Below are 16,299 nucleotides of genomic sequence, written 5' to 3'. Positions count from 1 at the left end.
ACTCAGTGGGCACAGGAGGGCAATTCAATTCATTCCCTTTCTGACCCTACAGAACTTATACAGAAAAATCAGGTTTCAGAGTGGTAGCCGTGTTAGTCTGTATCAGCAAAAACAATAAGGAGTCCTTCTGGCAACTTTTTTTTTTTTTTTTTTTTTTTTTAAAACAGAAAAATCTGTTTTTTCCATGATCAGAGATACTACCTTTTCAGTGTCACCCCACCCTGCACCCTTGAGGGCCTCCAGAGGTTGATGGAGTTGTTCCTAGTAGCATGACTGCTAGAAAAGATCCAGGAAGGTGACCTGGAGCACAAAATCTCCAGATGGTTGGCCCTGTCCTCTCAGGGATCTGTAAGATTTGCAGGCAAGCCCCACCGTTCTCACAGGGGGGATGGGGATGGTCATGGAGATTTTCACCAGGAAGTTGCTTTCTTCACCTTTCACGGGGGGGGGGGGGGGACAATTTGGCTTCAGAATACTTGAACCATACCAGGTGCAAATTCTCCCATGATAAGGAGGATTCTTGCTCACCTGATGGCAATAACAATATTGACTTCTATGTAGCTCTTTTTCCCCCCCTTACAGTAAGCTTGTTAACAGTTAAGACATTTTAGTCCAATTTGGATACCTCTCAAATGATCCGTCAAAAAGACTAAGTGATTTATTCTACACAGTTAACTGCTATTATTTCACATCCAGATACAGCAATGATCTCATTCTAATGGGTGTTGCCTTCACAGCAGACACAAAATTTCTCCTTGCTGTCTATGGAATAAATATTAAACTATAACTACAAGTTTACTCTGTAGTACTGCTACAGGAATTAAAAATAATAAATTTCCTTAAAAAAACTGAGCACAAGTGTTATAGTTTCCAGTCACTTGCAAAGCAGTTTGGACTATGGGTGAACAGACAGTCCAGTTTTCCAATCAGGTGACTATTTCTGAACAAAGATCAGTAAATTCATACTAACCACACCTCTGAACGCTCTTAATCAAGGGAACAGCTGAGAAATAAAAAGGGAAACAGGTCCAGAAAAAATAATGAAATACCAAGAAGAGATAATAAAGACGTAAAAAGCTATGAAGGTCAGCAATGTTTATGAGGGAAGTAATACCATCACTACCACTGGAAATTAGTAAACCAGCTATGTTAGGTATCAGGAAAAAGTTTGAGGGACTTTGTAGTTCCAAAAGAGAATACCAATTAACGAGTTCTGACATGTCAGTCTTCAGAGGCAACACTGGGTGGGGGGGGGGGAGAGAGAGAGAGAGACTGACTTAAAACCATGAAGAGAAACAGCTTTCCAACAGTACCCAGAAATATAATGCAGGCAGCAAGACATGATAATTAGGATTACAGTTTACACCGCTCAAGCTGAACATTATAAAGGGAAGATTAACAGCTTAAAATATCCATTTAGTAGGACATGCTGAAAACTCAGCCAGTGAGAATGCCAAGCAATTTTGACAGAGTGCACTGTGCCTTACCATTCAGTACCTGTACTGTACAAATTCATATCAGGCGGCTCTCAGTACCATATCTGGGGGAGCTATCAAAAATTTCATTTATAACAGATACGTATTCACCTTAGAATTATTTTAGCATATCATTCTACATGCCTACTGAACATCCTTCACAACACAGCCACTACATGTTAACCACACACTGTAGTAAACTTGGAGAATGCGGTGAATAAGGGGTATCATCATGTTTATTTTAATCGGGCTCTTACACCATTTTTAATACAACCAAGGGCAAAACAAGATAAGTATTTTTGTTGACATAATTGAGTTTGATTAACAGCAAATCCCCTCCCCAAAAATCATTCACCCACATGCAAACAGACCTCTCTAAAAACATCATTTGAGGCATATGGCTTCTTAAATAGATTCTTTTCCATAGAGTCATGATCAGGACTGGGTCACAGAACTCTTAGATCTTATCTTGGGTTTGACACTAGGCTTCTTTTGCTATCTTGGGTGAATCATTAGGTGTGTCTGCCTCAGTTCCCCCGACATCTATAAAATGGGTAACAGAAATCACCTAACCTCACAAAGGCATTTTGTGCTTTTATGTTTTCAACATGCTTTGAACATAAAAGTGCTAAATACTTTGAAAATATTATGTTTTCTTTCATTGCAAAATAAAGTTCTACAGTAAATATGTATTTGTTTTGACCAAAATAGCTATAGAAAACTGTACGTTTAACATAAAATGGCCAAAGTCCCATATTTTCAACTATATGGAAATCAATTTGAGAGAAAAGATTTCAAGTAAATGAAATGAAACTAAACATCAATAAAAAGATGGATCATGGGGGAGCAGTAAAAGGGAGTTTTATTGTTTTAGACTGCTTAACAGGTTTTATCTCCTGTGTTGCTGTTCTCTCTCGGTTCATCAAGCACAACCATGGTCTTTCAAATATTGGTTGTTTTGGGTCAAGAGCATCCAAGCTCTACCCAACTGAAAGCCATGTTGCCAGGAACCAGAGGGCTGCAACTATTTTACTTTAAATGGAGTAGATTACAGTGCTTCTCAACCAGAGCAGAGATGTCACATTGCAGGGACTACAATTCCCAAAATTTAGTGCTCCATCCTGCACTAAACAGTTAGGTCAGATCATTCTGTAGAAGATGCAGCACTGTATGCTGGGACCTGTAATCTCAGAGTTGTACTTCCATACTAAAGAAGAGGTGGCTGTAGGACGTATATTTGATCCCCCACTTTGGGTAAATTAGCAAATTATACAAGTACTCTCCCTTCTTCAAGAACTATTAGAACAGTTTCACCAACAACCCAGGTAGCAACTGGATGACAGCAACCAAAGACACTGGGAGAGCAAATAGCATTGTACAAGGACATTCCCCAATGCATACCAAACATTAAGAATGAATGAATGAGAGAAAGAAAACTGAAAAATAACTAACGAACTGGCTTCTAAGAGCTTAATGACGAAAGAGATCAAATGGTATTTTAGATATCTTATTAGTGCCACAATTAAAACAGAAACAGTCAAAATTTCCTTACCATCCAAATCTTGGTTGCTGTGGAAAGTTTGCCATGTTCAGCAAACATCCATCCATGATAGGAAAGCAGCATCTTCAGTGAGTATCGCATTGTCATAATAAGGGCTACCCACAGCCCTGTGCCAAAAAGCATCCCACTCACAATGTTCTGCGTTTGGTTGGACATATAACCACTATTTAAAATAAAAGTCAGTTTACGCCAATTAATGTCAGAAGAAGTAAAACAATGTAGAAGAACTACAAAAGTGCTAACATGAGCCCTGCTTGTTCCCAGTGACTAGCTACATTAAGCCCTATATAGAGGTCCTATAGCTAACCTTTCACCAACAGATTTCTGGGAGAATTAGAGGGTTCTTTGGTCCATTAAAGTCATTCTCCATTGTGTGGTGGTGAATTCCTCCGGCATAGGCAAACTCCATTGGGATAGGTCTGCCACCTCCTTTGCCAACCACCCTACATAAGAGCAGTTGTGTGCACATATGTAAGGGCTATTCTGGATGCAGGGGATGATTAGGATGGGGAGGAAATAAGGTGTGTGTGCAGGAGCTCCAATATGCCTAGTTCCTCACTGGTGTACGTCCCTAGGTTTCATCATAGGGTTGACCTTGAGCAACAGAAATTGAGGTAAAAGATGTTCACAGTAGTTTCCTTTGTGTAAATGCAGGTTGTTAGATCTTTTACTAATCTAGGCAAACTCAAAGAGGAGAGTGGCTGAATGACAAAGGGAAGTTTCTCACTCTCTACAGATGATCCTTCCTGCTCAGAGGTGAGACACACTGGAGGGTGCTGTGATGCAACTTGTACTTCAGCTGTCAATGCAGTACCTAGACTGTGGATAAACCAACTTCACTTTTTGAGGCCACTGCCAAGCTAGTCTCTTTCTACGTGCTAAGTCCACTTTTTTCAATTGAGAGAGAGAGAGAAAAAGTATGGATCAGAATTTTCTCTGGGGCATCAATTCTCCAAATCCTTAAAAATGACTATTAAAAAGGGAGCTTTAAATAATATTTAAGTATTAGTAGCATCTTTTCCCACACACTTCCTCTCATCGTGCTGTAGGAATAGAGAAGAGGATAAATCTGTTCTCATTCACCCTGGATTTACACTCCTAAGTCACTAGAAAGGTCCAACATGATTTAACATAATTCACCCAGATTCCTCAGTGACTGCATACACAAGATGTGCAGAAAAGTGTGTTAAAATGGTAGTAACTGAGAGAAAGGTAGCACTAAATGATTTGACCTATTAGCCTTACCACTATATAAGAGAACAAATTCCTTCCTTCAGTCACAAGTACAAAAGAGTTTGTGGTTTCATCCTTGTCTCATTTGTGCATATCAGAAAACTACCACACACTCTGCCACTACTAAGAAAGGCCCAGAGCCGGAAGAGAAGTATGTTGCAAGTCAGGATTGTGTGGGTTCCATCCCGCACAAGACTAACTTAGCAGAAGACGCTGTAGAAAGCTTGCCTCATGTCTACCAGTGCTTTGCTTGGCTGTGGTCTGTACTATTCCTCCTCTGACAAGGAACATTGGGGTAAAAAATACCATATAAAATATTTTAGTGTTTATACCTTGTGTGTGTCAAATATATGTGGAATTCATAAAACAATATGCCCATCCATGCTTGGCACAATAAGAATACTTTTATTTAAATATATAGTGTCAAAAATGCAGTTTATCATACACATACTCCCAACCACATTTGAAACACTTGGTGGTCTTCTGAAAATACTAACTGAAGTTATATTTCCAATCCAGCTAGTGAGATACATGCAATAGCTTTCTAAAGCAATAAATAAGAGGCCTAAATTGATGCTCACAAGCTTCTGCATGACTTTGGCGGACTGGGCTTACAGTATTTACTGATACTTCCAAATAGCTCTGGCTACCAGTAGCCTAATACTTACCTAGCTCAACAAGTCAAAGAAGGTTTAAATCAATTTCTACAGTATAAACAGAATCATGGCAACATTTTGTAGTCAACCGTACTTCATACCTAAACAGAGACATGGATATAGTGTCCTGATATACATGTCAGTCTGCAGGTGAAACATCCCATTGAGATATCTTCACTTATTTTTTTATTTTCTTAAAATTGTGAATGAATTTAGCACTCAGAGGTACATTGCCTAAGCCAGGCACATTGTAGGGCAGGGTTGTACAAGATTCCTCTTTACAGGCTCGGTTAATGTTCTTCAGTCCTGTCCACAACACCTGTGCTGTCTGTTCTCGGATGAAAAGCTATCAGTTGTACTCCTCAGATAATACTCATGCTAATAAAATGAGGTGGTAATACCAACATGGTGACTTGCACATTATATACTGTATTATGATTTAGTTCTTTAACTTAAAACTTGGTATGTGAAAGTCTATTAGATTATACATCTGTTTGACAAGAGAAATGCTGGTTTGCATAAAAAACTGATTCATTCAGAAGAAATAGGTACTAGTCTACTTACGTTGTATCAAGGGTCCGGTTGATTTTAGCTATTATTCCTAAAGAAGGATCAATTCTGGCATACATTGTTGACATCACTCCCACTACTACAATAAGCCAACTGGATGGGCTAGCAGGATACACGCCTGTGATAATTCCATTCTGGAAAAACAGAATCCCTTACTTAGCCTTCCCATACGAAAGTCATTTATTTCACAATACAAAAAAAAAATCTTAATTATACAAATAGCTTTTAAGAGGACACTAACATTAGAATCCAACATTTTTCTTCCAAATACACGTCTAACTCAGAACAAGGAGATGGACACAGATGAGAAGACTAGATTGGGAGAAAGAAGCAATTGTGATTCAGAAGCTGTTATACCCAGATGATGCATGAAATGAGCTTAGAGAGATTCTCAGTTATATATCAAATTATATATATGTTCACCCAAACTGCAAGCCTTGTGCAAGCGTGAAGCAGAACCAGGAGGGCTGCACTTTGCAGTGGGGAAGACTGCTAAAGAGAGGCTAAAATGAATGGACCTCTTTAGCACAAATAACTCTTTAATGGAACATCCACTTCATCTGAAAATGGCCTCTCTAAAACAGATGCTCAGTGTGGCAGCAACATTTTATCAATTTGGATTCTAAAAACACAGCTAAGTTTTCTATATAATTAAAACAGTGCTCTACACACAGTTACATAAGAATCCCAAGTATACTTCTAGATTTATAATAGAACTATTTTAGAAAGTAATTTCAGTATTTCACATACAGTTATGTCAGACTACAGTCTGTCAACACTAATAGTAATAATGCATAAATAAGCATAATGTAAAAACAGACATTTGGAAAAAAGCACAGTGAATACACAACAATCTAGACCCCAATACTTAGAATTTAATGTAAAACCCAGATTTTACTTTTTAAGTGTTCCACGCATCAGAGATCCACTATCTATTTCTTAGTTTAATTTACTAGAACACATTTGTGTAACATCAGAATCTTCAAGAAGTCATGTTTTCATGAATATTTGTTTTGACAGTTTGGAAACTTAATTTTGACAGCAAGTATGCACAATCACGTTTTTACTGTAAATTCTTATGTATGTGAAAATTTAGACATGGGAATAATTCAGTGAGGCTTCTCTGTAAGTAATGAGAAGCATACACGTTTGGAAGACTGGGGCCTAGAAGAGCCAAAATTTTGTTTAATCAAGAATGACAAACTTTTCTCAATCTGAAATGACTACCTACTCTAATTTAAACACTATGTTAGTTCACTCCCGGTTTTCTCATTAACAATATGACCACCAAATGTGACAACCCAGGTTATGCTACTTCTGGGTATTTTGGGATTTGGACTATTGTTAACTGAAGAGAGAAGGAAGAACCCTACCATTAGATTTATTTAATTTTACTCATGGGGGAATTCTGCACCACTGGACAATGCAGAATTAGCGCAGAATTAATGTTCTGTGCAGAATTTCACTTCCCCCTGCAGAATGGTGCTGCAGAGCTGCTGGCTGCCATTATGGGCAGCTGGACCCAAAAGAGGCCAGCTCACAAATACAGGACACTGCCGGGGGAAGGAGGAGGGAAAGGGGATGCTGGAGGGTTTCCGGCAGTTGCGTTCCCAGCACATCCTGAAGGAAGGAGGCAGCATGCAGGAAACTCTGTACATGCCCGGGAGTCAACATCAGGCTGTCTCGCTCTCTGGATCCCTGGGCGGTACGGGGCGTGGGGGGCATCATGCAGCTCTTCTCTGGGGGATACTGGGCTGGGGTAAGCCATGCAGGTGGGCTCTGGGAGGTAGAGGGTGTGGGTGTCTGAGACCGGAGGGGCAGAGTTAACCCCCAAAATGTGCCCATTTGGCATGTGTGACACACCCATACTGAGGTGTCCAACAAAAGCATAATAGAGAAACAGGAACTGGGTTGTCGTAGGGGTTTCATTAATTCTCTACTCCTGGGGGGAATCTCTTTTGTTGTCTGTATTGTTACAGACATACTGGCTGACAGGTATTTGAAATAAATTAGCAAAATAATTGAAACTCGTATAATTATGTAGTGTTATATAGACAAATAAAATATACAACATTTTTAATTTTTGGCACAGAATTCCCTCAGGGATAAAATTTAGAACAGCACCGGGGCCTCATATATAAAAGGCCAATAAAAATGCCTCAAGGTTAGCCTTCACATAGCTATTTTACTGTTTCCACAAAATATCACTCAGTGCTAAGTTCTTCAGCATAACTCAATGTTTGCACTTATAACTGAGAACAAAATTGGCATGTTAGAATAAAAAGACTTTGATTAAATCAGGATGAATGATGATCATTTTCCATAGCTACATCAATATTTAGTTCTACTCATGCAAAATCCAAGCAAGTTTTAAAAATACCAAATAGGTTTGGATTATGCATTCAAACCTACAGGAACTCAATACCTTGAATCTGATGAACTTCTTTTTCCAGGAATGGAGACCAGAAAGATAGATCTGTCTGAGAGCCTCATGGCTCATTCGCAGGTCAATCCCATCTGGAGTTACTGTAAACTGAAACGCTACTGCTTGATGGGCTTCTGCCATTTTCAAAAAGTGTTCTGCCAAAAGAAAAAAGTTAAAAATTATATAAAACAAATCTGATTTTACTATCCCAGAGGAACTATTGGTCCAGAAGCTACTCCATTTCCAGTGAAACATCCCTGGCTTGCTTAATTTCCCAATTTTTTGGGAGATATCATGAAGTGGGCTGCAAATATGTACAGTACTACCCAATTCCATATGGCCTATTTCAGACAGATGGCCCGTGCAATAGAGGAAATCTCAGTAGATGATCTAATGTTCCCCTTCTGGCCTTAATTTATGAATCTATAAATAGGAGTCTTATCTTCTCCCAATTATATTAGGTTTTTCCACTGGTAAAACTAACCAAATGGTGTGTATATCTGCAGAATGGAGGTAGCGTATGTCTGCTATATATTCGTTTTAAAAGATTTTAGTTTTAATATAAAGGGATTAGGTAATAAGCATTTTAAAAATATTTTTAATCTGAATGTCTCAAATATACAGGCATATTAGCTCCCATGGAAAAATAACCTAGCCTCTCCAAAAGTTCAGATTTAAGAAAAAAAGTGATGCAATGAGAATCACCTCATCAGTATGAGCCCTGAAAACAAACAGTGTCCGTTGCTTAGATTACTACACCCCTAGAGACACGGAAAAATCTCATGGCAATAGTTTTCCTTCAGCAACAGTGTTTTCCCCAGGAACTGAAATTAGGGAGGTGGTAGTGTTTGAATATATGGGGGGGGAGGAGGGGAAGGGAAGGGGGATAGCTGACATGGGGTGAGACCATTAAGGCGAAGGTGGGCTGTATGGCACAATAATAAAAACTGAAAAATGTTTCACGACCATTTTATTAGATTTAACTCCTGTTTCAAAATCATCACACAAATTAAAGTTAGCTACTCAATCCTACTATGAAGCATGTACTACATCTACATCCTTCTTGGTTTCCTGTTGTAATTTTGCACAACTCTGTTAATGAACTTCTCGAATGCAGTGCATTCATCTTTGGTGGCTTCTCATGTGTCTGGTACTTCCGGTTCTTTGTGATATGCTCATGATTAGGCAGAAGGCAGAATGAGGAAATTCAATGAGGAAAAAGAATGTTCAACTATAGCTGTTGTGACTGGGAGTAGCAAGAGATGAATTCCTACTTCTTTCATCACAGGAAACATAGCACAAAGATCGGGTCGAACTACTAGTGATGATAAAGAAGTTGAAATCAAATCTTCATTCATTCATCATATGATATTCCACTCTGCGTTTAAATTCTCTGTTCTGTCCTGATCACATAGCAGCTCCATTGGCAGTAGTGCCTCACTCCACTCAACTGTTGGTGTTTTATAAGACAGGCATCTGTAAAAGCCGAATAGAGGTTTAGTAGAATCTAGAAGTTGCTGTTGTAGATTTGTAAGAATCAAGTCTGTGTACTTCTTCAGCTGTCTTAACAAGCACTTTTTGTCCTCTTTAGTCAACTTCTGAACTGAAGTCTTTGCTTCTTCCAGTATGTTTTCAATGGCTCTCTTGCCGATTGATCTCAGTGTAGCTTCTACTGCTTGACAAAGATCTACTACTGTTGTACCAGATGCCTGGATGGCATTGTTTAATAACTCAAGTGGTTTCAACAATAGACTTACTAGAGAGAATGGCAACAGTCGTCTACTTTTGCTACTAAGTTCAGAGTTCACCAGCCTCACTACTTAGATCCGTCCCATCTTGGTAGATACTTTCCAAAGTCAATAATAACGGTTGCTGTAATTTTAAGACAACAGCCAAGGATTGCTCATGAGAAAGCCAGCAGGTTTTCTCAGGTTGGACTCATCTGAACTTCAGTCCTAGTGTATCTTCTATTTTTTCCCAAGATGCTCAGTCCTTGTGGACTCTTGCTGAAAAAAAAAAAAGCATAACACACACATACAGCCGATATGTCTTCTTCTATAACCTGAACATCTAGAAATGCATCTACTGGCCTACCACTGATATCAAGATAACGTACGCAATGACTTAATACTTGATGCCCATTTGCATCAGTGCATTCATCGGCCATGTATGCACATTTTCTGAATGTGGTGAGAGTTCTTCACTTTTTCAACTGCTAGTCTTTCACTGTTGCACCATATGCTTCTAACCAGTCAGTTGAGTTTCTTGCAGAAAGATAGTGAGCCTCTGCTGGTGTTGGTCGGAATCAATGTCCAATTTCAGAATTAACAAGTGACAATGCACTTAACATTGGTCCTCAGTTTGTAGTGTGTGGTATCTCTTGCTTAAATAGAAAGTATGATGAGACAGCCATGTTTGTTTGCATAAACTGTGTTGTCTCTCCAGCACTATTAACAGCCTCATTAAGTACTTCTAAATTGGCTCGGACAGTGACTGGTTTATAAGGTTTTCTGCATGTCAATGCAGTCCACAGGCTTGGTATTTTGCAGCCTTTTCACAAAGGTTGTCAGCATTGGTTTGCTGATCAGTCTGGCAAACCAAACTCCTTCACTTTCACTATATAAATTCATGGTATGCCAACATCTTGAATACTGTGTGCAGTTCTGGTCACCCCATTTCAAAAATAGATATATTGCAGTTGGAAAAGGCACAGATAAAGGCAACTAAAATGATTAAGGATTGTGGAACAGCTTCCACATGAGGAGAGATTAAGATTGGACTTTTCAGCTTGGAAAAGAGACAACTAAGGGGATATGATAGAGGTCTATAAAATCTTGACTGATGTGGAAAAAGTAAATAAGGAAATGTTATTTACTACTTCACATAACACAAGAACTAGGGGTCACCCAATAAAAGTAATAGGCAGCAGGTTTAAAGCAAACAAAAGGAAGTATTTCTTCATACAACACACAGTCAACCCATGGAACTTTTTGCCAGGGGATGTTGTGAAGGCGAAAACTATAACAGGGTTCAAAAAAGAACCGTATATACTCGATCATAAGCCAGTTCATTTATAAGCCGATTCCTGCAAGATGGATAAGTAAAAATGGAAAATTTTTATAACCCGTTCATAAGCCAACCCTATAATTCAGGGGTCAGTAAACGTTGGTTCCCAGGCCATCAGGATAAGCTGCTGGTCGTCCAAGATGGTTTGTTTACCTAACATGCCAATTTTGTTTACCTCGAGCGTCAGCAGGCAAACTTAAGTAAACAAAGTGTCCCAGCGCGCCTGCTGCTTCCCCTGACGGGCCGGGACAGCAACTGGTGGGGAAATTTTTTTTGGGGGGGGAAAAAGCTGGGAGTCAGGGGAGTAACCCCTGCGACCACCCCCCACATGACCCCATCCTTAGCCCGGGACCCCCACACTCTCCCCATCCCATCCCTTCTCACCTTATCTGGGGAGGGCTAGGGGAGGATGTCTCGGACCTGGCTGGAGCTGTTCCAGCAGGCCAGACCGGGCAGTGCGGCCGCAGCATGTTCTAGCGGGCTGGGTGGCGTGGCCACAGTGTGCTCCGGCAGGCCAGGGGGCGTGGCCACAGCATACTCCAGAAGGCCGGGCAGCACGGCCATACCATGCTCTGGGGGGTGGGGCCGGGCGGTGCGGCTGCAGCTGCTTCAGAGACTGGTGGGAGAGCAACGTGGCCAGAAGTGGAAAGACTCTGGCCCCGTCTCTTCCCTTCTGTCTCTGCAGACTGTGCTGCCTCTCCTTGCTCCCTCTGTTGGGGGGAGTGGCTGTGTCCCATCTCTCCCTCTCTATACCCGTTCATAAGCCGACCCCCTTCTCTGGTGCTTCCTTTACTAAAAAAATTCAGCTTATGAATGTGTATATACGGTAGATAAGTTCATGGAGGATAGGTCCATCAATCACTATTAGCAGGATGGGCAGAGATGCAACACCATGTTCTGAGTGTCCCTAGCTTCTGTTCTCCAGAAGCTGGGAGTGGACAACAGGGGATGGATCACTTGATAATTGCTCTATTCTTTTCATTCCCTTTGAAGCACTTAGCATTGGCCAATGTCAAAAGACAGGATATTGGGCCAATGGTCCGACCCAGTATGGTCATTCTTAGGTAAAAAATAATAATAATAAAAATGTTTAGTACAGAAACTCCCCAAGATAACGACCTCTCGAGATAGCGACAACGTGAGATAACAACCTTGGCAAATAACGCATTTTAAAAATCTTGGCCTACTAGAAAATGTATATTTATTTATTTCCCAGTCACAAATCTAGCATTCTGGAGCAAAATCGCTAAAACATGCACCTCTACCCTGATATAATGCTGTCCTTGGGAGCCAAAAAATCTTACCACATTACAGGTGAAACCGCGTTATATCGAACTTGCTTTGATCTGCCGGAGTGTGCAGCCCCGCCCCCTCGGAGCACTGCTTTACCGCGTTATATCCGAATTCGTGTTATATTGGGTCATGTTATATCGGGGTAGAGGTGTAGTCCAACAGACAAATGTTCCTTTAACATACTCCTCCCTTCTCCCTCCACTGCACCTCACTCGTTGTTGTCCTTGGTCAATGGAGACCCAGCGTTCAGAGGTGCTTTCACATGAGTTCACCTTCCACCCTGAGAGGGGCAGGAGAGAGAAGGCATCTTGCTCATTCCTCCAGCCGCTTGCCACTCACTCCAGCCGCTGTTGTCCATCGTGCCACTGTTCACGCCACCGCTCCTGCGCCATCATCTTCTGCTGCCACCTGCCACTATGACCTCTATGAATCAGTCTATTGAGGTTCCACCCAGCTTTCAGTGATGGAACCTCACTGCTAGTGCAGGCTGGGCAAGGTCTTCCACAGAACCGCTACCCTACAGCAGATCTAAGCACTTAGACCTAATTATCAGTTATTTCAACTCTAGTGGTCACTTAACAAAAACAAAAAACTCTCAATGGAGCCTAATCAGCTCTATCTTTAAACAGGGGAAGGGGGGAGTTCAAATTGTGCCTGTGACTCTTAGGCAGAGTCCACACCAGTAAGCAAAACACCTATCCCCACCCTCTCTCTCCCCCCACTGGGAACTGCCATCCAAACCCTTGCTTAGTGAGTGCAGTTCAGTTGAGGGTGACCAGTGTTTAATTTGTAATGAAAGAAGTGCTGGGGCTCAAGAAAGTTTTTTACTTTCATAACTGATGTGGCAACCCCAGAAGTCCTGCAGCTATGAAATACCAAGCCTAGATGTGCCGGGGCTCAGACTCAGCAAAAATTTAGCACTAAGGGTGACCCCCTAAGTCACGACAGGCTAAGTACAGTTCTGCTGCCCTTTACTTAAACAATAAGGATAACAACATTTCATTACCCCTATGACATGCAGTGTTGCCAATTTAGTAACTAGTTGATCACTGGGGAGGTATTGGGGAAATTCAGGGGAGTGTAGGGAAATCCCTGTTCAGCAGTCCTTCCTCATAAAGAGAGGAACTGCAGCTTCCCAACCAAACTACTGCTTTTTTAAAATGTTAAAAAAAAAAAAAAAAAGAAAGAAAAAAACCTTTCAGAATAAATACTGGTTGTGTAGCCAAAAAAAAGCTTCCTTGTGAATATTTAACTATCTTAAAAACTACAGAGAAAAGACAGCTTCCTTGAAGCCCTTTTCTTTAGGGGAATTCTCTTCTGCTTCTCTGAAGCCAATTTAATATAATCTGCTCCATGCATTCCCTTCTTCCACATTTCTGAAGCAGTCACATGTTTGTCAGTAAAGTAGGTAGAAGGGCACAGCTCAACTGAGCATGCGTTTTATTCATCAACTCGATTTGCCAATGTTTAGTAACACAGATGCCACACCACTCATTCAAACCAAGAGCAAAACAATCATTCATTTTAGCAGCAGGAAAACTAGTAGTCAGCAAAATGTTTCCATACAGTATATGCTAATAAGCCTCACCCCAAACAGTGAACCACAAAGCTAGGGTGTTGGTGACTCTCTTAGGACTCAGCAAAATCTTAGAGTATTAAAAAGTTGACTATGATTTTCAAAAAAATGTCATTTTGAAACAGAACTTCTTCATTTCCGTGTTCTTTAAAAATACATTCACATCCATACAAGTGTAAAGAAATCTTACACTTTCCTCCTGAAAGGACATTGTACACACTCTCCTGTTTTCTATCTTACTGAAACCAGCTGAAGTTAGACCACTCGTTCAAAGCAAGGTTAAAAAAAGGAAACCACAGTTCAGCATGCTTTTTCTCTACTATAACAAAACAACAGTGGATACCAGCCCAGCTGGTTTTCCCAAGCAAGAAAAAAAACAACAAATAATACTGCTGACCTCTCCAGCTAAATCTACCTGTTAATCCTGCCCACTATGTTATCTTTGTGACTCTTTAGGACATTTATACTGCCCAACCAAAGGTTAACTTTTAACCAGACGTGCCCCTGACCCATATTCCCCTATAATTTCAGGGAACAACTGTTAAACAGCCTTTTTACCTTTGATGTATGTAGTGTGGTTGTAGCCATCTGGGTCCCCCCAGGATACAAGGTAGGTGAGATATCTTTTACTGGACCATCTTCTGTTGGTGAGAGAGACAAGCTTCCAAGCCCTGAAAGAGAGCTCTTTTTGGCTTGAAAGCTTCTCTCACCAACAGAAGCTGGTCCAATAAAATATATTACCTCACCCACTTTCTCTCTCTGTATCACCTTTTATGTCAGAGAACACAAAGTAAAATGCTGTGTTAAAAAAAAAACAGGATCTTAGATTTGAAAAATAAATCATCATAAACCCACAAAGAAGGCAGTTACAGGACCCGTTCATTTAATCAAGTGTATAAAAAAAAGGCACTTGGAGTTAGGAAGTGGACATCTGAAAAATGTTATTGCATGTTCTAGTGAACAAGCTCCTAGAACACAGCAGAATAACCACTATCTATATCTGAAACAGCATCACGTTCATTGAAAAAAGATTTAGTCTAACTAAACGTGTTAGAAAACATTATATACAAAGGGGGCATTTAGCATCAGGCTCTTCTGTAGCAGAGATTTTTTTGGGAATGTTATTGGTAGAAAGAACCCACTCTTCATTCACAGATCTAATGACTGTGTAGGGTGGGAGAATACAAAAGTCAGCTGAAGATCACCTCCCCTGTTCCCCCTCCCCCCCAGCTCCCTTGCCCTTAATGAGATATCCAGGCACTCTCCACCCCTGCACTCATTTTAGCCACTTGCTTCCCACCCATTTTATGGCCCATCTGCTACAGAACCAGAAAATTCTTTGGTTTCCCCTGCTGTAGCAAAGGCCTGCCACTTCCTCAGTAGTCAAGAGGCCAAACCTTTCTGAGTCACAGTACATTTTAAAACATTTAAATAGAAGAAACCAGACATTTTAAGTAATAATAATAGCAGTAATAAGAGCTCAGAAGATGCAAATTAGTAAATGCAAAGCAACTGAATAAAACAGAAGTGCAGATTTCTAAGGCTACAAGGTTCAGCCATATCTCAATATCTGGTGAGTGAGTGTATCTCCACCACTATCACCTCCAAACCAACTTAACAATTTATGAAGTGGTCTCCTCAGTATTTTAATAATATTTACAGATTATTGTGAAATGTGTGCTCTGTACATAAATGCTAATTAAATGCCTGATGACAAACTAAGTACACAAAATGAAAAAAGGCTCTTCTACTATTCTCTTTTCAAGATCAAAGGTTAATGATTCCTTGGAGAAACACTAAGTAGAGAATGCAGTCTGGTCACAAGCAGCGAGCCCAGAGAATATCAGTGAGACCTAAAAATACACTTGCAACTGTGGTCGATTAGGTGAGCACTTGTGGCAAACAGCAGCAGTGGAGATAGAGAGGTGAGAAAGTGATACTGACAAGTTACAGTTACATTGTTTAAAGAGTTTGGGAGAGGGGCATCACTGGAAAGTACATTAAATCCAATTCTCGTTAGAAAGTCGACTGCATGCTCATTTTCACTGAGCCACATTAAACTTTCAGTTTAAAACTGGAATCTAACAGGCCTTGGGAAATGTCGTGCAATTGGCCAGAGTCTTTGCCTGTTCTGAAGCAGCTATATTTCAAAAGAAAAACCACAAGAGTGAAGCCTTTATCGCTATAAACATGCACAGAAATAAGAGTTACTTCACAAACAGATGTTATCAGAAGAAGTTATACATGGTAGAACATACGTTTTAAGAGGCATCCCAGTTTTCTGAGCAGATTCCAACCATGGGAATTGTTAAACTTTAGGTTCTTCAGAAACAACGAGCCAATCATTTTCTTCCTCATCCCTTTCTTCAAAGTAGTTAGAAAGGTTATTTAAATTATCTTATGGGTCAGACACTTTTCCAGTTATTGGAAGGAGAAAAGAAACC

At 40.4% G+C, this 16,299-nt stretch overlaps 1 protein-coding gene across 5 annotated transcripts in view; it reads right to left on the bottom strand.

The window, feature by feature from the left end:
• The window catches only part of CPT1A (carnitine palmitoyltransferase 1A), a 72,263-nt gene that overhangs the window by 42,184 nt on the left and 13,780 nt on the right, over positions 1 to 16,299 (bottom strand). For all 5 annotated transcript variants that reach the window (XM_034770436.1, XM_034770437.1, XM_034770438.1 and 2 more), the window contains 3 exons: positions 7,921 to 8,075; positions 5,490 to 5,629; positions 3,028 to 3,199 (listed from right to left, as the gene is read on the bottom strand). In XM_034770436.1, coding sequence (XP_034626327.1) covers positions 3,028 to 3,199; positions 5,490 to 5,629; positions 7,921 to 8,061 — 453 coding nt within the window. In that variant the 5' untranslated portion in view covers positions 8,062 to 8,075. Of the gene's footprint in view, positions 1 to 3,027; positions 3,200 to 5,489; positions 5,630 to 7,920; positions 8,076 to 16,299 lie in introns of those variants that run through there.

This window comes from Trachemys scripta, chromosome 4 (genome assembly GCF_013100865.1).
Source record: "Trachemys scripta elegans isolate TJP31775 chromosome 4, CAS_Tse_1.0, whole genome shotgun sequence".
Taxonomy (NCBI): Eukaryota; Metazoa; Chordata; order Testudines; family Emydidae; genus Trachemys; species Trachemys scripta.
The sequence above is the reverse complement of the archived record's forward strand: the minus strand, read 5'-3'. Positions and strand labels throughout refer to the sequence as shown.